The sequence below is a fragment of the Clupea harengus genome, chromosome 1 (assembly GCF_900700415.2).
Source record: "Clupea harengus chromosome 1, Ch_v2.0.2, whole genome shotgun sequence".
In the NCBI taxonomy this organism is placed as follows: Eukaryota; Metazoa; Chordata; class Actinopteri; order Clupeiformes; family Clupeidae; genus Clupea; species Clupea harengus.
Window position 1 is genome coordinate 32,817,766 of NC_045152.1, and position 19,353 is coordinate 32,837,118.

Below are 19,353 nucleotides of genomic sequence, written 5' to 3' on the forward strand. Positions count from 1 at the left end.
ACAATCATCTCAACAAACTCAAAATATGTGTTTTAAGTGTCACCAAATGGTGAACATTATCAATTCAATTTCAATGAACATTTTCATTTTCAATTTCATTTTTTATACCTTGAATCTCCCATTACAACATGCAACACTGCACAGGTAAATGTGTTTAAACTAATCAGCGTTGATGTTGATCTAATGCTGCTTCTGTGGGCAGTCACTCAGTCACTCCAGGCACTCCAGGCAGGAGAGAAAGCCCAAAATGAGTCACTCACTTCTCATCCGTATTTCACAGGCTAATTATCTACAGATTTCATTTCAGGTTCAGCGTTTGAACATGCAGGTTCAACTAGAAAGTTCTAGAAGTTCTAGAACAGTCACCCCTCTCTTCCATTAGCAAGCAGGTAGAAATATTTCAATAGAAAAATGAACAGAGGCTCTACTTTGTTTCCACAACAGGGCTTTACCTGTATCTGCAACGGCCTTTATTTGTATTCCACTGACTTGTATCACGCCTGATAGGGAAATATGAAACTCTCTGACTTTAATCAAGTATGTACAGTATGTGTGTTAATCACATGCCTTAGTTAGCTGAAACATGACTTTTCTGTTTCTGTATATCTTTGATTCTTAAGTGCTGACGGTTCTAACTCTGTGTGTGTGCTTAAAAGTGTACCTTCTGTGTGTGTGTGTGCATAAGCAAGGGCTTTTGTGCCTTCCTGATGCATTACGTCGCACAAAGCATAGTAAGATGACCTCGGACGTCAGAGACCCGCCATGTTGTTATCCCTGCTGACAAAATGTTTTGGCGTCAGAGGATGCTAACTTCTTTATATACTGTATATATACACCTTGTTTGATGTGTTTAATGTTGCTTCTCTCTCGTCTGCTGCAGTCTGGGAGTGATTCCGGGCTCTCTCTCTCTGGCCTGCCAGCACGTGGGTGAGCCCGACAAGCTTGTTGTTGTTGTTGTTGTTGTTGTTGTTGTTGTTGGATAAATATACTTCTTATATGCAACTCTGGAGTCCTGAGGTAACTTGAGTGAATTTTCTCAACAACGTCTTTTGAGACAACATCCACACAACATTGTAGGGACTCAAGTTCCGACAGCTGTATATCAATATCTTGAGGATCATGTGTGTCACAGATTTAGCCATAACGCTAAAATGGCACAAAAAAAAAAAAAAAAACACCCGGGACCAAGCTGCTGCTTCCAAGATGCCAAAATGGGTGACTGCCTCCTTTTATGCCAGGATCCTGATTATTAACATTAGGTAGTGTGGCTTTTTGTCTGTCTGTTTGTTTGTTTGTTTCTAATCGAGAGTCAAATGATGATCTTGTTACAGAAAAATTTACATTTTTAAAGAAATGCCACTTCTGATATATTTGCTGGGGAAATGCCAAATGCCAATTCCTTATTTCTTCACAAAAATGATATAACTGGTATTCTATTATCTCATCCAAGTCGGTGAATCTTTTAATTATCCAGAAACTATACAGTGTGTTATAGTAGACGGCAGTTTCCCTAGGAAACACAACAGTTTTGTGTTCCTTGAATTTGAAATTCAATAGAATTAGGACATTATATAGTCAAGCTTTCCCCTTCTGAAGCAGCTGCTCATGGTTGACCTGGGACAGCCATCCCTAAGTGTTGGAAGTCTCTTGAGACTAGTTATTATTAGTCTTCTTCAATGGAGACTTGGCGTCTCATTGCAAAGTTAGGGATACATGGCTCCTTAAACACACAGAAAAAAATAAACAGAGGCAAAAACAAAGAGAGGCACAACACACACGAACAACTGGTGCAGTCATACAAATCTGCATCAGGAAGCATCTGTGTACAAGTTCTGCAGTCAGTGAGATTACTTTTTTTATTCACCAAATATAAACTGTTACAAGGTTTATAGGCTACTGAATAGGCTACACAGTTCAGTAGGCCTACACACGTTTTGGTCACCTTTTGTTCTCAGCATTTTCATTCATATACAAAAACTTTGAAATCCAGTTAGAAAACAGTATTTAGACCACGCAAGATAATGTGTAGAGTGGAATATTTACAGCAATTCCATTAGAATGGGGAAAACAAATCTGATTAAGCTACCGCTCTTGTCAAATCTGTATTTTAGCCATTTGTCGTGGGTGGGGATTGGGAAAGCTACGCATTCGTAAAGCGCAGAAGAAAGCAGTATAACCTTATGGCTCCGCCATAAAAAGATATATTATTATTTCCAGGACCCCCACGGAAGGGGGGGGGGGGGGGTCGAACTGCCGTGATGAGTCATTCGACATTCCCGTAAATGACATCACGCGCGCGCGCTGGAAAGGGCCGCTCTTCCAGGAACTTTCAAAGGTGTTCATTCTACAGAAAGTAGTTGCAATTATTGGAATTATTAAGATTGGAATTTTTATTTGGCCATTTATTTTCAATGAATATGTTTTTCGGGTCGATTGAATAGCTGCTTTTCTAGATATTCCATAAAACTACAGAACATTTGAGACATTGCTGGAAATGAGATGTGTAGACCTGCAAATCTGTTTTTAACCATCCATAATTCTCTACTACACCCAGCCCAAATATTGCAATCGAGGATTTAAGAGAGGTTTCATTTATTTAAGAAATACTTCTCCTAAATTTCCCTCGGGATTAATAAAGCATCCATCTATCTATCTATCTATCTACTTTCATATAAAACAATAGGCTACACGTTTTGGAAATGTGTACTTGAGTACTTTAATTAGCGTGTTTGCTGTTTTGGACACTGATAAGCACAGCAGGGAGAATGTAGGTTACACTAGAAAGGTACAATGACCGTGACTTCGTAGCTTGCATATACTTGGATACTTTTCCTAGCACGGACACGTGCGGCCGCCAGGGCTCGACAAATAGAGGGGGACATTGAGCGCGCGATCAGAACGTGCACTATCCTTGGCAAAGCACGCGCTAGGCAGTGGAGAGATGTGTCGCACATTTGAAAACTCCCAAACAGAAGCGTGAATAGCTGGAAACATCTAGAAAACACTACAAACACATAGACAGGTCGTTCAGTTCAGGGAAACAAGGGAACCTTGTGGATCAAACCTGGCTTATTGCGAACAGCGTTGCAGGACTTTCGTCATTAACGTATTTTGTAGGAAGGAACAGAGGGAGGCAGCACTACTTGCGTCCTTCCTATAGCGTGCGGGAAGCTCAAGATAGTGGCGATGGAGCTGTCATCACTTGGAGAACAAGTGTTTGCCGTTGAATCTATCACCAAGAAGAGAGTTAGAAAGGTAAGATCACGTAAATTATTACACACATAGAAATGGAATGTTATTGTTAGATGTTTAGCTTTTCGTCATCATTAATAAAAAAAGCTTAAAGCTATAGAGTTGCACATCAGCGTGCCAAATGAGATTCCAAGTTTACGCATTGACATTTTGTCATGTTTGCACGTGAGTGTTTTTGGGTCACACTATTTAGCTGTCACTCAGCAACTTGAACTTGATACTTTTTTACTAACTAACGATGAACGCTTTGCATGCACAATAGCCGATGTTATAAACTTAGCGTTAGCCTGCCATAGAATGATGTGTTTTGTAACACTCTTGACCGGAGCTGCTGCGTTCGTTTGTAGGCCAGGGGGTGTGTGTAGTAGTCGCGTGTCGTTGCTATCGGTGAACGTATGGGTTGTCGGGGTATAGCTGCGCCTTCTCTGCGCTCAGCCAATGTTTGGTGGCTACGCAGTTTATTTACTTGTACAGAGGAACTAAAAGGCATATTCGGAAATGGGCAGTCCTCGTGAAGCAACGGTCTAAATGTTCTGCCCGACTCGATCAAACACAAGGTTAGATCAATGAGATTGTTCACTGTGTAACATTAGAATAATGACATTGCGTATTACTCTAATGTGAAAATGAATGATACGTCAGAATTAGTTGTCTGCAGAACTATAGGCCATGTAGCTCATTGCAATAACGGTTTTTAAAAGGCGTTTTACAATAGATGACTGGAGTTGCCGTAGTGATGAATGACTTATGTAGGCTAGTCTATAGATGTGTTATCAGCAGTTCATGTGCACTAGACTTCCCTGTGACTGTAGGCTCGAATCTCTGCGGGGGTGTGTGTGTGTGTGGAAGGGGGGATGGGGGGATGGGGAGCATCGTGGTTTCTCAGCGTTGCGCAATTCCTGCTGTTTACATGTTTCCATGGCCCCACCTATTCCCATCCTTAAAAATGTTCTAGAAACTCCTTTTTATTGAACTCGCGAGCGAACCCCATATGCGCACACGTCACCACAACAGTGGCGGTCACGACGTTGACGTCACCTTCTATAATCTCCATTTCAAAATACACACCCCCTTTAAGACCACCGCCCCCAGTTGGCAGTTTAAAGGGGTACTCATCCTTTCTGCAAAGCACGTGAACTGCCATGAGGGGATATCGTGCATGTCCATTGAAATTGTAAAAAACTTAAGTATATCCAATAATATTCTATTCTCTTATCTCTGTTACCAGGGAAACGTGGAATACCTACTGAAGTGGCAAGGTTGGCCTCAAAAGTAAGCATTGCACCCCAGCACACACACACACACACACACACACACACACACACACACACACACACACACTATTTTGCATTTGATATTTTAAAAATATAAATGTACTTAAACCATGTGGCCAGGTACACAAAAGACGAAAGCAAAATGTAAATGATTTCTGTGTTTACTTGATACTGAATTTCAACTCGTACACCTTTTTATAAAAGATTCGTTGACCATACCCTCCAAAATCATTGAGTCCCAAATAAAGGTTGTATTTGCTCATACATGCATTTTATATCAATCCACAGAGTCAGCTTGGCAAGAAATACTAATAGCCCCATCAATATCAGTGCATGTTCCTGGCGTACACACACACACACACACACACACACACTCACACTCACACACATACACACGCACACACACACACACACACACACACACACACACACACACGCACATACACACACACACACACACACACACACACACACACATACACACATAGCGCTGCTAAGACTGACTGATGTCACCTAGGCTCTTGTCTTGGTTACAGAAAGTGTCGTCCAATCACACAGCAGTCTTCACACACCGGTTGAGTCATCGGATGACTCACAACAGTACCGTCAGGGAGCAGTGCTCGATGCGTTTGCTTTGCAGGCATTAAAGTGCCTTGTGTCTATTGTGTGTGTGCACAGGCAGGCAGGAGGGTAAGTACTCATGGTCTGGGCTTGGGTGTGTTGAGCAGGTACAGCACGTGGGAACCAGAGGACCACATACTGGACCCGCGGCTGGTTCTGGAATACGAGGAAAGGTGAGTTGGCGACAGTGGTACAGGAGGTAGAGAAGTCGTTTAGTAATCAGAAGGTTGCTAGTTCGATTCCCTGTCGAAGCGTCCTTGAGCAAGACACTGAACCCCCTAATTGCTCCTGATGTGCCAGTGTGCCATCAGTGTAAATGTAAAAAAATGTGTATACATCCTTGTAAGTCGCTTTGGATAAAAGCGTCTGCTAAATGACTAAATGTAAATGTAAATGTGAGTTCTTCTGAAAGAGGCGAAAACCAGTCTACTGTCTGCCGCAGAGATGATAGCGGTGATGAAAGATGTTATTGACATTGAGTTATTGTTGTTGACACTCTTTCCCCCTTTCTGTGTAATTTTTCCTCCAGGGAGGAGAAGGACAGAGCCTTGGCCTACAGGAGAAAGGGCCTCCGACCACGACGGCTAGTCCTCAGGGTACGTGAGGCTGCCACACACACACACACACACACACACGTACACACACACACGTACACACACACACACATTCACACACACACACACACACGTACACACACACACACGTACACACACACACACATTCACACACACACACACACACGTACACACACACACGCTAGTCCTCAGGGTATGTGAGGCTGCCATCGTTTTCATATGATTGGGTTCAGTCTGCGGCGCCTAACTATGCTATGCTATGCTACTACAAGCTCACTAACGTGCTATGCTATGCTACGCTACCACAAGCTCACTAACGTGCTATGCTATGCTATGCTACTACAAGCTAACTAATGTGCTATGCTATGCTACCACAAGCGCACTAACGTGCTATGCTATGCTACCACAAGCTCACTAACGTGCTATGCTATGCTATGCTACCACAAGCTCACTAACGTGCTATGCTATGCTACTACAAGCGCACTAACGTGCTATGCTATGCTATGCTACCGCAAGCTCACTAACGTGCTATGCTATGCTATGCTACTTCAAGCTCACTAACGTGCTATGCTATGCTACTTCAAGCTCACTAAGAGCTGGTCTGCCACCCCCAGAAAGCCCAAAATCTCACACACACACACACACACACACACACACACACACACACACACACACACACACACACACACACACACACACACACACACACACACACACACACACACACACACACACACACACACACACACACAAGCTCACTAACTGCAACAGGCGAGGTAGGCAGAGCTGGCTGAGGCGATGGATGATGTGACAGTACAGGGGTGCTAGACCCAGTTGGGATGACAAGTTTGAATCTGCATTGGTTCACTAGGTCTGCCACCCCCAGAAAGCCCAGTTTAGTCCCTCCCCACCAACTCACACACACACACACACACACACAAACACACATTCACACGTTCACACAAACACACATTCACACGTTCACACACACACACACACACACACACACACACGTACACACACACACACACACACACATTCACACACACACACACACATTCACACACACACACACACACACACACACACACACACACACACACACACACACATTAACACACACACACACACACACCTCTCGCAGTAGTTCAGTGGAGGCCTCTAAAAGTGTGCATACACTATATTGGTCCACTGCTCATTAGCAATTGCTTCTCAGATAGCATGCCAACAGCCTAAACAGCATTAACATACCCAATTTAATTGATATGGCTGATATGTTATAATTTTTTGGAGAACATAGGTGTTTAAACCATAGTAGTTTTAAATAACAAGCAATCAACTGGAGCGTGCACTAATATGTAAAAAATACAATCTCCATGGAAACGAGCAAAGAAGTATACAAGACATTCTAATAAAGGTTGCCTGTTACTGTGCACATCTTGTCTGCTGTTATGCTATGGACCTGAGCAGATTGTTAGGTCTATGACAAATTGTTACTTGTTCTATTGAGTATCCACGAATGCTCACATATTTGTTAGCACAAACATTAATTAGTTAGTGTGGCATATCTGACAACCATGCTATATTGCAGCAGATGTAAAAACTTGTACAATCCTCTTGGCAGGCTTTATGAAACCTACCCCTACCCAGGGCAGCTGTGGCTACTGAGGTAGCTTACCACCACCGGTATGACTGTGTATGAATGACTACTGGACTGGACTCTGTAAAGCGACTTCGGGTATATAGAGAAGCGCTATATAAGATTGAATTGATTGATTGATTGATACATGTGGCTTCCTCTGTTTTTCTCAAGCAGAACTTGTACCCCATGGACCTTCGCAGCGCCACCAAAGTGCCCGAGAAGCCTCCGCCCCCCCGCCTCTGCCTCTCCCTCACGCGCGCCATGGGAGCGGAGCTGGACCAGGGGGTCCGGGCGTGCAGGGCGGGCGTCCTACGTCGCCTGGAGAAGCGAAGGAGCAAGCAGGGGTCAGTCAGACCCCTGTTACGGGCCGCCCGACCCCCTCCTCCTCCTCCTCCTACAGAAAAGCCCCCGCCGCACCACACACAGGACCACACACAGGACCCGCACCACACACACACACACACACACACACAGGACCCTATGAAGGAGGAGAAGGAGGAGAAGGAGGAAGATGACTGTGGAGGGGGAAAGGGGGACCACGTGATGGAACAGCCAGACAGGAGAGAGATCGTACTGCAGGACGACGACAACAAAACAGAACAGGACGACAACAAAACAGACCAGGACAAGGACATTCCCAGCGGTAGGTGTGGCGTGATGCTGGTGTTCCAGCGCCAGTTGAGGAATGTCAACTGTGACTGAGTAACCCCGCCTTTCGCCTTTGCCTGGCTAATTTAAGACTGATTGCATAAATCCGCTGAAAGAAGGACAAATGCGTCACACGGCAGACAAGCATAAATACCATCATCAACAACAAGGCCATGTGTCAAGGCCACTGACTGACACACCAGAAAAAAAAATGCATATTCAACAACTGCATGCATGGCTAGTTCTGGCTAACAGCTAACGTCAGTACTACTCACACATGACAAACCCGTAATTGGGACGATAAGACGCTTGACGCTATCCTAATTCTTCTTTTTTTTTTCTCTCTCCCCCATCTCTCTCTCAGCCCCACAGTATTCAGACGGTTACTGTTCCTCGACAGAGCAGGACATGGCTCTTATGAGCGAGATGGCGGCGGAGGAGGACAGCGGCTCGTGTCGCTGGCCGAGGGAAGAGTCTGTTGTTGAATGCGAAACCCCGCCCGTGGCAGGAGGGACAGGCCTAATGAAGAATGACACAGGCAGGAGGACTCAGGGTGATCATCCTCCTCTGAACACAACCCCCAACGGGTTAGGAGGGAGTGACTCTCCTTCGGAGGAAACGCCGGACGTGGTGCCAATGACTGATGACGAATCACAGAGCAGTAGTACCACGGCGTGTGAAGCAGACGCCACACACATTTCACTAGACACGGTGCACAGCTGCCACAGAGAACCAACAGATAGCTCTACCGACACTTGTATCAAGGCCGAGGCAGAGTACAAATTGGTTGTAGTGTCCAAACAGGATGTTGCTTTCGCTGAGAAGGGGTCAGAGGGTAGCACGACCTCTGGCAAAGTGATAGTGACCGATGTGACCATTAATTCCTTAACAGTGACTTTCAAAGAGGCACTGAAAGCTGAGGGTTTCTTTAAGGGCTGTGGGATGGAGTGAACAGGGGGCGCGGGGGGGTCAAATGAAGGACAAGATATAAAAAAGGCACCAAAAGAGACAGAAGCGGTAGAAGCTGAAGAAAGGTGTTGACGACACTCATGAATGTCACTGCATAATTATTCTGACTTGTACAAAAGCTAGTGATTTTGTTCCGTGTTTTTGCAAGGTAGGACTACCTCTCTCCCACAGTATTGCTTCCAGTGAAAAACCACAACACAAAAACAGCTTCCACTCATCCGGCTCATTTAATTGATGTTGCCCCATTTACCCCGGTTAACAGAACCAGCTCGCAAATGCACTGCATCATTAACGTCCGTCAGACACCATACAGGAAGCTTCGTTTGTGTGTGACTATCAGCTGTAAGTATGTTTACGAAGGACGCAACGCACAATCATGTGTCGGCTCCTTGGCCTTTTGGCGCTGTAAAAGGTTACTACCTGCGTTCTATTTTTGTTTTGTGGCCGCCGCACATCGCCGTTGTAAAGCCTGTGCATTTTTAACGAGGAGGGTCGTGTCGTTTTACACTACACTGCTAGCGCAGATGCTGTAGTTAGGACTAGGATGTGTTTCTGTTGTATTTATCGCATGTCCAAGAAACACTGAACAACTCGTATGGCTCATAACGCCGAGTCATATGGTTACAGAAAAAAAAGAAAACATTATTGGGAGTGAAAGACAGTGTGGTGTACTTGAATGTTTTGCTTGCTGGTTTTGGTGTAGTTTATAATAACAAATACATTTTTACTACAAATAAAACAAAAACAAACCATGCTTGTAAGTAGTGTTTGTTTTGCAACAATATAAACCAGGTTTATATTCATCATCCCAATTCCCCGTTCTGTAACTCTTACACTGGTCCACTGATGTAAATTCAATTACAGAAAAAAAAAAATCAAAGTTCACATTCATAGGGATTACCCTTGGGAAAATGCTGGGTTATGGTCTCAGTCATAAAAGGCAGAAGACATGATGCTGTACATTTCACAGTAGTTCCCCATGTAAGCCCCTAGAGGTCACTGTTGTAATGGAAAAAAACAATCATGTTTAATACTGTTAAATAAGTATGATTTTGTTGATTCTAAAAACATTTTTCACACATTCACTTCCACAGACATGGCAGGTAAACAGGAGCACACAGTCTCAAGTTGTCATTATTTTTGAATTTTATTACAAAAAACAGTATTTGAGTCCACAGCTTGTGTTTTCTTTGTACAGTAAAAAATATTAAATTAAACCCCCGTTGCTGTTCCGAGCAAAAACAGCTATAGTGGGGGAGAGGTGTAAGGAGATGGCGGGGAAGGTGTGTGTGTGTGGGGGGGGCACGGAGGTGGGACTTGAGGAGGGAGGAGGAGGGGGTGGTCTGGGTGGCACCAGGCCTTGAGTCCAGGGAGAGAGCACAGAGAGGGAGGGGGGGGGAAACCCCTCCCATTCATTCTAGTCATAAAGCAGTTCATGAGGAGTCCCCCTCCAACCCACCACATAAGGACAGTTGCCCCCCCCACTCTATACGCGCACACACACACACTCGCAGAGAGAGACACACACGCGCGCTCGCACCACAACAACACACACTGTATTCCAGCGCACGTTCCTTGTGCAGCACCGCCGCCTTCACTTCCTGGTAAGTCATTCATAAATAAGGAGATTGCGCACGCGTGTGCGCGCGCACACACACACACACACACACACACACATTCACAAGAGAGGGTGTGTGTGAGTGTGCCTGGGGAGAAGGGGGGGGTGCAGTTCCCCTTGGTGGGGTGATTGGTGTCCAATGGTTAGGCATTTCAAAAGTGGCTTGAAAGTAAGATCCATTGGCCAACTACAGCGCACACACACCCACCCCAAGATCCGCCCCCCCCCCCACCCCACCCCAAAACACTGTAATACATAATCCCATTAAAAATCCCCCCCCCAAACAACATCATCATCATCATCATCATGGACAGAGGAGCTAACCTGCATCGGCCCACTTCAACAGTCTTTAACAAAAATATATTCTTTGTGAATTGAAGCAGTCTCCGGGTACATAACAAACAAACCGTTTGAAAACTCAAATAAATAAAGCAAAAACCATAACTTTACAAGGAAGATATGCATGATGTTTTGGATTCATAATATTAATAATAATAATAACTCCACATCATCACTCTGCTGAAAACTGAAAACAGAGACTGGTTGCCGGAGGGGAAAAATAAAACAAAAGAAAACAATAAAAAGTCCATTGCATTAAATCACTTTGCTCTTTAATATTTCACCACTTTTTAAAATCTTAAAAATATCTCCTAAAAAAGGCAAATACCCCTCCTCTCCACCCAACCCCCAAAAATATTACCTGTGTTTTTCTCTAAGGGAGAAAAAAAAATTCCCCTTTTTCTTTGTACACAATTGGCAAAAGAAAAAATATATATATTAACAGCAATAACTTACCATTCATTTATTTGATTCATTCATTTTGACATTTTGATTTCTTGTAGGGTCTCCCATAGGAAGGGTCAGTTCATTGTGTTTATATTGAAAACATTAAATAATAATAATCTTTGCACTGATAAAAAAACGGAAAAAGAAAAGAAAACTAAACACTGTCCCACTCCCACTGCGAGGTGTGTGTGTTCTGGGATAAACACTGTCCCACCCCCACTGCGAGGTGTGTGTGTGTTCTGGGATAAACACTGTCCCACTCCCACTGCGAGGTGTGTGTGTGTTCTGGGATAAACACTGTCCCACTCCCACTGTGAGGTGTGTGTGTGTGTTCTGGGAGCGCCTCGATGCTACATGATGTCTAAGGAGTGATTCATATTGCCGCCGCCAAGGTCCTGGCTATTTCCCGACAGCATGTCCGGCCCCCCTCCCCCCGGCCCCCCGTGCAGCCCCCCCATACCGCTCAGCTGCGACAGCATGGCGGCGTTCTGGTCCGGCCCAAACGGGCCACCGTCCATAGGGTTCTGCTGTTGCTGCTGCTGTTGGGGGTTCTGTTGACCCACCATCCCCGGGTGGTGCTGCTGGCCCATGTGGGCGGGGTGCGAGGGGTGTGAGGGGTGTGGCGAGCCGGTCTGGGGTGAGATGTGGTGGGGGGACGGCTGCGGCTGCGGCTGCGAGTGCATGCGGGGCGAGGGGCTGGAGTGTGGCGGCGCCGGCTGCGAGTGCGGCCGCGGCGACGGCTGCTGCTGCTGCGGCGAGCGCACTTGGTTGCTAAGCGACGTGGAGAGCTGCTGCTGTTGTCCCTGCAGGTGGGGCGACTGGGCCATCTGTTGTTGTTGTTGTTGCTGTGGGCTCATGGGGTTGCTATGCTGGTGGGCGGGAGACCCCCCAGCCAGATGCTGCTGCTGCTGCTGCTGCTGCTGCTGCTGAAGGAGCCGCTGCTGTAGGGCTTGCTGAAGGAGGGCCTGGGGCGGGGGACCGCCCTGACCACCCTGGGCGCCCGGCTGCTGAGGAGGCTGCTGCTGCTGCTGTGGGCCTCCTACTCCGCCGGCTGGTCCTCCATCAGCCCCCTGCAGCATGGCGTTCTGCTGCTGCTGCTGCTGCTGCTGTTGCTGCTGCATCTGGAGCCTCTGTTGCAGCGCTGCTGTAGCTGCCTGCTGCTGCTGCTGCTGTTGCTGCTGCTGCTGTTGCTGTTGGGCGCCAGGCGGGAGTTGGCCACCAGGGGGAACCTGCATGCTCCCAGGCTGACCCATGTAGCCCTGCGGGGGCTGCTGCTGCTGCTGGGGCTGCTGGAACTGGGCGTGGTTTGCCATCTGCTGCTGCTGCTGTTGTTGTTGTTGCTGGGCCTGCTGCTGCTGCAGGTGCCTCCTCAGGAGGAGTTCTCTGAACTGGGGGTTAATGTTGGCCATGGAGGCGCCCTGCCCTGGGATGCCCCCTTGCTGCTGCTGTTGTTGTTGTTGTTGTTGCTGCTGCTGCTGTTGTTGTTGCTGTTGTTGTTGCAGGGCTGCCACTTGCTGTGGTAACATCGGTCGCTGTTGCTGCTGCTGCTGTTGTTGTTGTTGTTGTTGTTGTTGCAACTGCTGCTGCTGCTGTTGTTGTTGCTGCTGCTGCAGTTGGGCTATCGACGGCATGCCAACACCCTGTCCTAAGTGCATGCCACCTTGGGGGGCTCCCGTACCGACGACCGTGCCCGGTTGGCCGCCCATGATGGCTCCTCCAGGAACAACCGCCTGCTGCTGAGGTCCTCCTGCTCCCGGTTGGGCACCACCAGGGGGCGCTGACCCGCCGACGCCGACCGCACCTTTGTACTTGTAGACCCGCTGCTTGATGAAGGCGGCCATGAGCTGCGGGTTGGAGCGCAGGATGTTGAGCACCTGCTGCTGCTGGAGGGGGGAGCTCGGCGAGCGCAGTGTCCGGAGCAGGTCCTGCAGCGCCCCCTGGGGGAAGTTCCCTGTGCCCGCGCCCGCGCTGCCACTCGCGCCGCCCCCCTGCATGCTCATCAGAGGGTTGCGCCCGCCGGGAATCTGCTGCTGCTGCTGCTGTTGTTGCTGCTGCTGTTGTTGCTGCTGCATCTGCTGCTGCTGCTGTGCAGACACCATCCCCGGCTGTGCCATCTGGCCCATCATACCTGGCCTTTGCCCGGGTGGCATGCCCTGGCCGACGGCCCACTGCTGCTGCTGCTGGGGACCCCCCCTGGGCTGGAGGGGCACCTGCGGGGTCAGCTGGGGGTTGGGCTGCAGGGGCTGACCCTGCTGCTGCATGGGGCCGGCGCCCACCATCATGCCAGGTGGTACCTGTTGTTGCTGCTGCTGTTGTTGTTGTTGCTGTTGTTGTTGTTGCTCCAGGTGAGCCCTAGCTGCTGCTGCGGCAGCCTGGGCCTGGGGGGGCAGGCCCTGGGCCCCCACCATACCCACGCCAGGATGCGTGGGCATCCCCATCTGACCACCAGGGACCTGCTGCTGGGGGTGGTGCGGGTGCTGCCCGGGCATCATGCCGCCCTGGTTGGCCTGCCTCTGCAGGATCTGAGCCTGGGCCATCTTCCTCTGGGCGTCAGCCACCTGCTGGATCTTCATGGCGATCTCCACGGCAGCCTGGGGCGGCCCCGACGGAGCCTGCTGCTGCTGCTGCTGCTGCTGCTGCTGCTGCTGCTGCTGCTGCTGCTGCTGGGATATGCTGGGTGGCTGGCCGGGGTTGGGCAGATGTGGGGGCGTCTGTTGCTGTTGCTGTGGCGGAGTGGCTGGGCCAAGGCCTGGTTTGCCCTGGGTTTGAGGGGCACGAGGGGAAGAGCCGGGGGCTCTCGGCCCGTAGGGAGCCATGCTGTTGGGATGTTGCATCTGCTGCTGCTGCTGCTGCTGTTGCTGTTGTTGCTGCTGCTGCTGCTGCTGCTGCTGTTGCTGTTGTTGCTGCTGCATGGCCATCTGCTGCTGTGTGGAAGTCAACATGCCGCCTCCTCCACCACCGCCAGGCATCTGCTGGAACTGATGGTGCAGAGGATGCTGGGCCATGCCACCCTGCTGGGGCATCGGCTGCTGCTGCTGCAGTTGCTGCTGTTGTCCTCCAGGGGGTCCTCCAGGAACACCGCCCACCCCGGCGGCAAGGGGCAAGGCGGGCATGCCGGTTTGTGTGGGGGTCTGTGGGGTGGGTGGCTGGGTGCCTACCGACGTGGGCGTGCTGGGTCCCGTGGTGCCGTTGTTGTTGTTCCCCCCCGGGGACGGGAGTCCTCCAGGCTGTGGGCCGCCGCCGGGGCCGGGCGGGCCGGGCTGGCCGGACCGCTGCATCGTGGCCATGCGCCTGCGCAGCATCTGCGCCTGCTGGAGCCGGTGCTGCAGCTGCTGCTGCCGCAGCTTGTGCTTGATGTTCAGGCAGAAGGGCACGGGGCACTTGGCCTCCTGGCAGTGCTTGGCGTGGTAGCAGCAGAGCGCGATGAGCTGCTTGCAGATGGGGCAGCCGCCGTTGGTCTTGCGCTTGCACCCCTTGGTGTGCTGCACCACGCGCTTCATCTTCTGGCACGAGGGCAGCGAGCAGTTGGCGTTGCGGCACTGGCAGGCGTGCACCAGCGACTGGATGCAGCGCTGGATGCTCAGGCGGCGCGAGTCGCTGGGGTTCTGCGAAGAGGCGGCGGCCGCGTTGTTGCTCTCGTCGTCCAGGCCGAGCCCGAGCTTCTCCATCTTGTGCTCGTGGCCCTTGATGTGGTAGCATTTGCCGCAGAGGTCGTAGTCCTGCAGAACAAGAACAGAACAAAATTAGTTGGAGAAAACAAAAACAAAATCTTTGCTTAACAGTACTGTCCAAACTTTGAATAAAATAAGGACATTTTGTGGTCAAATAACTCTGATCCCCCCCCATCAATTCTTAGAGCCAACGCCCACTGGCAGTGACGTTCAGCAGACTGGGATGTGCGTTTTGGAATGCACCAACGTTCTGAAACATCCGTTAAAAGTGTTACCGTCAAAACAAGACATTATTATGCGGGAGTTGAAGGCATAACATTGACAGAAACAGCACTTCAGAGCCATTTTTATTGACAATGGCTACAGATTTTTACTATGCCATCAATTTTATTAGCCAATTACTTGCTACAGCAGCTGGGTATCGTTAGTTAGTTTTGTTAACTAGTGGCTAACTAAATGGTTGCTAAGGAAAGAAGTCATGAAGCCATAAAAAAGTCAGATCAGATTGTTTTAAAAACAGTATGAATATGTGGATTTCATTTAAAAACCAAGCCATTTCTATGAACCTGAGGCTCAAAAAAAAATGTTGAAGTGTGTCCTAAACTTTGTGTAAGTAAACCCTCCCGCCCATCCCCTTTCACAGAACCCCTCTTTTTGACCCGTACTGAAGGGACCGGCATAGGTCATAAGAATATGCCATAGTCAATAATTCAATGATATTATACCTAGTTATAATTGTTACTTTTATTTGGATTTAACTAGCATGTAAACAGTTCCTGTGTGAATATACTCTTGGGCTGACCTGGGGAGTGAGGTGTGATATTAGACTCTCACCTTCCCCCCCAGGTCGAGACAAAGAGCCCTGCACCCATGGCCCATTTGAATAGACGGTAACACCCCTTGAATATGAGTGTATTTAACACACTGTTCCTCAAGGAATAAGTTAGATATACTGAGGTGAAGTTCTGTGAGGGAGGATGGATCCTCAGTCTCTGTCTCACAGTGGTCGGCCGCCATTCTTCAAGAATAAACCTGAATCCTGACTGATCAAACCTAAGACTGAATCTTCAATATATGGTATAAATGATATCCCATCAGTACCTCGCAGAGTGAATGGGGAAGCCCAGTGGACCTGTGTCTTCACACTAACTCAACACACACACACACACACACACACACACACACTAACCTCGCAGACGGTGCAGTGGTAGCGGGTCTCCACGTGCCCCTTGCACTCGTTGCAGGTGTAGACGAAGCGGTCCTGGCTCTGGTTGTGCAGCTCCACCAGCATACACATGGAGCTCCACTTGGAACGCCGCAGCGAGGAGAACTCCAGGTGCTTGTCCCGCGCTATCGTCAGGAAGGCGTCGCGCCCGTCCATCAGGTCGCACGCCATCAGCGGGTCACAGTCCACGATGGGCGGCAGGGAGTTGGCGGTGGCAGCGATTAGCCGAATCACGAAGAACACCTTTTTTTTTTAGAGACAGTGAGAGGGTTATACATTGGCACTGAAGGTTTCTGAGTGGTGCATTCTTCTCTATCAGAATTGCAGTAAACAAATAAACAAAGACCTACTGCCCCCAAATGATTAAGCTTATGAATGAAGGCGACAACCAATCCAATATCATTGATCCTCAAGTACAAATGTGTGGCACTGTATTGAATAGATATACTTGGGGGTTGGTATGGTGCATAGATGGCCAGTATTTAGACATTAAGTAAAGGTACCATTTCGTTAGGTAGTCACAGATAATAATAATAATAATGTCTCACTGATGAGTTCAAGGTGTGTTGTGGTGCAGCACACAGGACCATGCCGTAACAAACATGTTATAAGCACACACGTCTGACATTCTGCTCATAACAAACATGTTATAAGCACACGTCTGACATTCTGCTCATAACAAACATGTTATAAGCACACATGTCTGACATTCTGCTCATAACAAACATGTTATAAGCACACATGTCTGACATTCTGCTCATCATACAAACCAGAGAATAGCAGATACAGTAACATCTGGTAAGGTTACATCAGTATTCGTAACTGTTATTGGGAGGCTCGCATCTGTTTGAGTATGGATGGCATCACTTACTATATCCATAAGTACAGTACCAGTCAAAAGTTTTGGACACACCTTCTCATTTTTTTGAGAAGTTTTTTTTTCTTTACTTTTATTATTTTCTACATGGTAGTTAACACTTTTTTTTTGTTTAGTACATAATTCCATATGTGTTCTTTCGTGGTTTAAATGTCTTCAGTATTAATCTACAATGTAGAAAATAATAAAAGTAAAGAAAAAAAACTTCTCAAAAAAATTTAAAAGTGTGTCCAAACTTTTGACAGGTACTGTATATAAGTAAAGAGAGTGAGTAATACTGATGATAGTCTCAGTCATATCTGTATCCACTAGGGGTGGGAATCTCTTGGCATCCCACGATTCGATTCGATTCCGATTCAGAGGTCAACGATTCGATTCTAAACCGATTATCGATTCTAAACCGATTATCGATTATCAATTCTAAAACGATTATCGATGCATGTCGATTTTTAAAACATTTGAGTTTGCTACTCAGTCTCAAATCACTTCCTACTTTGTGTTTGATAATTAAAGAAAATGAATTGATGAATTACCTTCTCTAAGCTTTTCCTTGTCACAATTATGACTTTCAATGAACAATGCAATAATCGATGCAGCTTGCATTTCAACACAAAATTGATGTGTAACAAAAAAAAAAAAAATCTAAATTTAATTTTTTTATTTTATTACAAAATCCATTATGAACTTTTCTGAATCGAAACAGAATCGTTGTGGAGAGAATCGAGAAAAATCGAAGAATCAATTTTTTTTCCCACCCCTAGTATCCACCCTATCTGACAGGCAGCACTGTACTGTACCTCTTTGTGCTTCTCCATCGTGGCGTAGAGCTTCTGAGAGAGGTCATTCGACACGTTGGGCATGCCTGGCTTCTTCTTGTTGGCTCGGCTCAAGCTGCTCTTGTTCTTGCTCGTCTTCTTGCTGTTCTTCTTCTTGGCGTTCTTGCTGTCCCCTTTGGTTGCCTAAAAAAAGGTGAGAGACACGGCACATTTTTGGTGAATCAATTATTGTATTATCAAATTATAGTATTAATGTATTATTAGGTCCAACGATCAATGTCCCGTTTCTCCAAGGCAGAGGAATGAGTGGGTACCAGGTCAGGGTTGGGTTTCTCCCATACACTGTTGCACTACTACCACAGTGGTTTTCAAACTTTTTCTGTCATTCCCCACTTTGAACAAGGGGGCCTTTTCAAGCCCCACCTGTACCTCATCGCTCCCATAAAATGGTAGGCCAAGCTTAAAATTGTCAATTATTGAAATAACCTCAAGTAATAACAAATAACATGTTATTTAGGTCAGCAAATGTATATTGCTTGGAGTGATTTCATGTTGTAGTGTATTGTTGTTATGGACACGCACACATGCATACGGATTATGAAACCATGGGTCAGAATACACCGCTTCCAACCACAAATAAGATACATTTAAGCCACCTCTGATATTAACAAAATACAAAGTCTAAAAACAATTGACAGCAAGCAAAGTTAATAACAGCGACTTCACGCAGAGGCTCTGGTTTAGGGCACCCCTGAGCTCATGGGCCCTTGGGCCTAGGCCGGTAGGCCCGTTCGGTAATCCATCCCTGCACGCACACAGTATTGTATTTCTTTCTGTTGACGGACTTTTACTTTGACATGATTGTCGTCTCGTGGGATAGGGAACAACTGACAGTTAGTAACGCACATATCTAGTAAGCCTCTATTAAATTATGCTTTTCCTCGCACCCTCGTCTCACACTGTGATAAATATGTTGAAGTGACCTATGTTTAAATTCTATGAACTGTGTTAGTTCGTTGAAACGTAAAATGTAATTATTATTCATTTAGATGTGTTACATTCAAATATGTGACCGTTAGCACACCATTCATTCATAACTACGTTGGTTGCTAACGTTAGCACTTATTAGCCAGCTGTGCTGTAATCTGTTGTTGCTCTGATTCTTGGTGTAATTCATCTAATAGTAACTTGCTGTGTTTAGTTAAGATACCTTCTAAGTATTTTCCGTTTCTTGTGTATTATTGTTTCACTCATAAGTTTTCACCTGACATCAGTAAAGGAGCAAGGCGCTCGCTACCTGGCTGGTGAAAGTTTGGCTGACTGTTGAACTGACTGTCAACACACTGGTCTTGTAAAACACGTAGCGAGAACAGTACACAGCCCTAACTAAACTAAAGTTTTGTTTTTTAATTGTCCCGC

The 19,353-nt window shown here is 47.2% G+C and overlaps 2 protein-coding genes across 10 annotated transcripts in view; one reads left to right on the forward strand and one right to left on the reverse strand.

Moving 5' to 3' along the window:
• Positions 1 to 2,876: 2,876 nt before the first annotated feature.
• Positions 2,877 to 9,731, forward strand: cbx7a (chromobox homolog 7a). Of its 4 annotated transcripts, none has more exons than XM_042708866.1 (6): positions 2,877 to 3,255; positions 4,481 to 4,524; positions 5,252 to 5,320; positions 5,677 to 5,743; positions 7,539 to 8,007; positions 8,377 to 9,731. In XM_042708866.1, exons 1-6 carry the CDS (start codon positions 3,187 to 3,189, stop codon positions 8,961 to 8,963), a joined length of 1,305 nt encoding a protein of 434 aa, XP_042564800.1. In that variant the 5' UTR covers positions 2,877 to 3,186; the 3' UTR covers positions 8,964 to 9,731. The 4 variants fall into 4 exon arrangements, with proteins under 4 accessions (XP_042564800.1, XP_042564801.1, XP_042564804.1 ...); XM_042708867.1 differs by having other exon boundaries at positions 2,878 to 3,255; positions 5,255 to 5,320; XM_042708870.1 differs by lacking the exon at positions 2,877 to 3,255 and adding an exon at positions 3,352 to 3,809.
• Positions 9,732 to 10,825: 1,094 nt separating this feature from the next.
• ep300b (E1A binding protein p300 b) overlaps positions 10,826 to 19,353 on the reverse strand; it is a 38,010-nt gene continuing 29,482 nt past the window's right edge. For all 6 annotated transcript variants that reach the window (XM_031576850.2, XM_031576840.2, XM_031576847.2 and 3 more), the window contains exons 29-31: positions 17,956 to 18,117; positions 16,246 to 16,524; positions 10,826 to 15,104 (exon numbers count right to left, since the gene is read on the reverse strand). In XM_031576850.2, the coding sequence (XP_031432710.1) occupies positions 11,736 to 15,104; positions 16,246 to 16,524; positions 17,956 to 18,117 (3,810 nt within the window). In that variant the 3' untranslated portion in view covers positions 10,826 to 11,735. The remainder of the gene's footprint in view (positions 15,105 to 16,245; positions 16,525 to 17,955; positions 18,118 to 19,353) is intronic.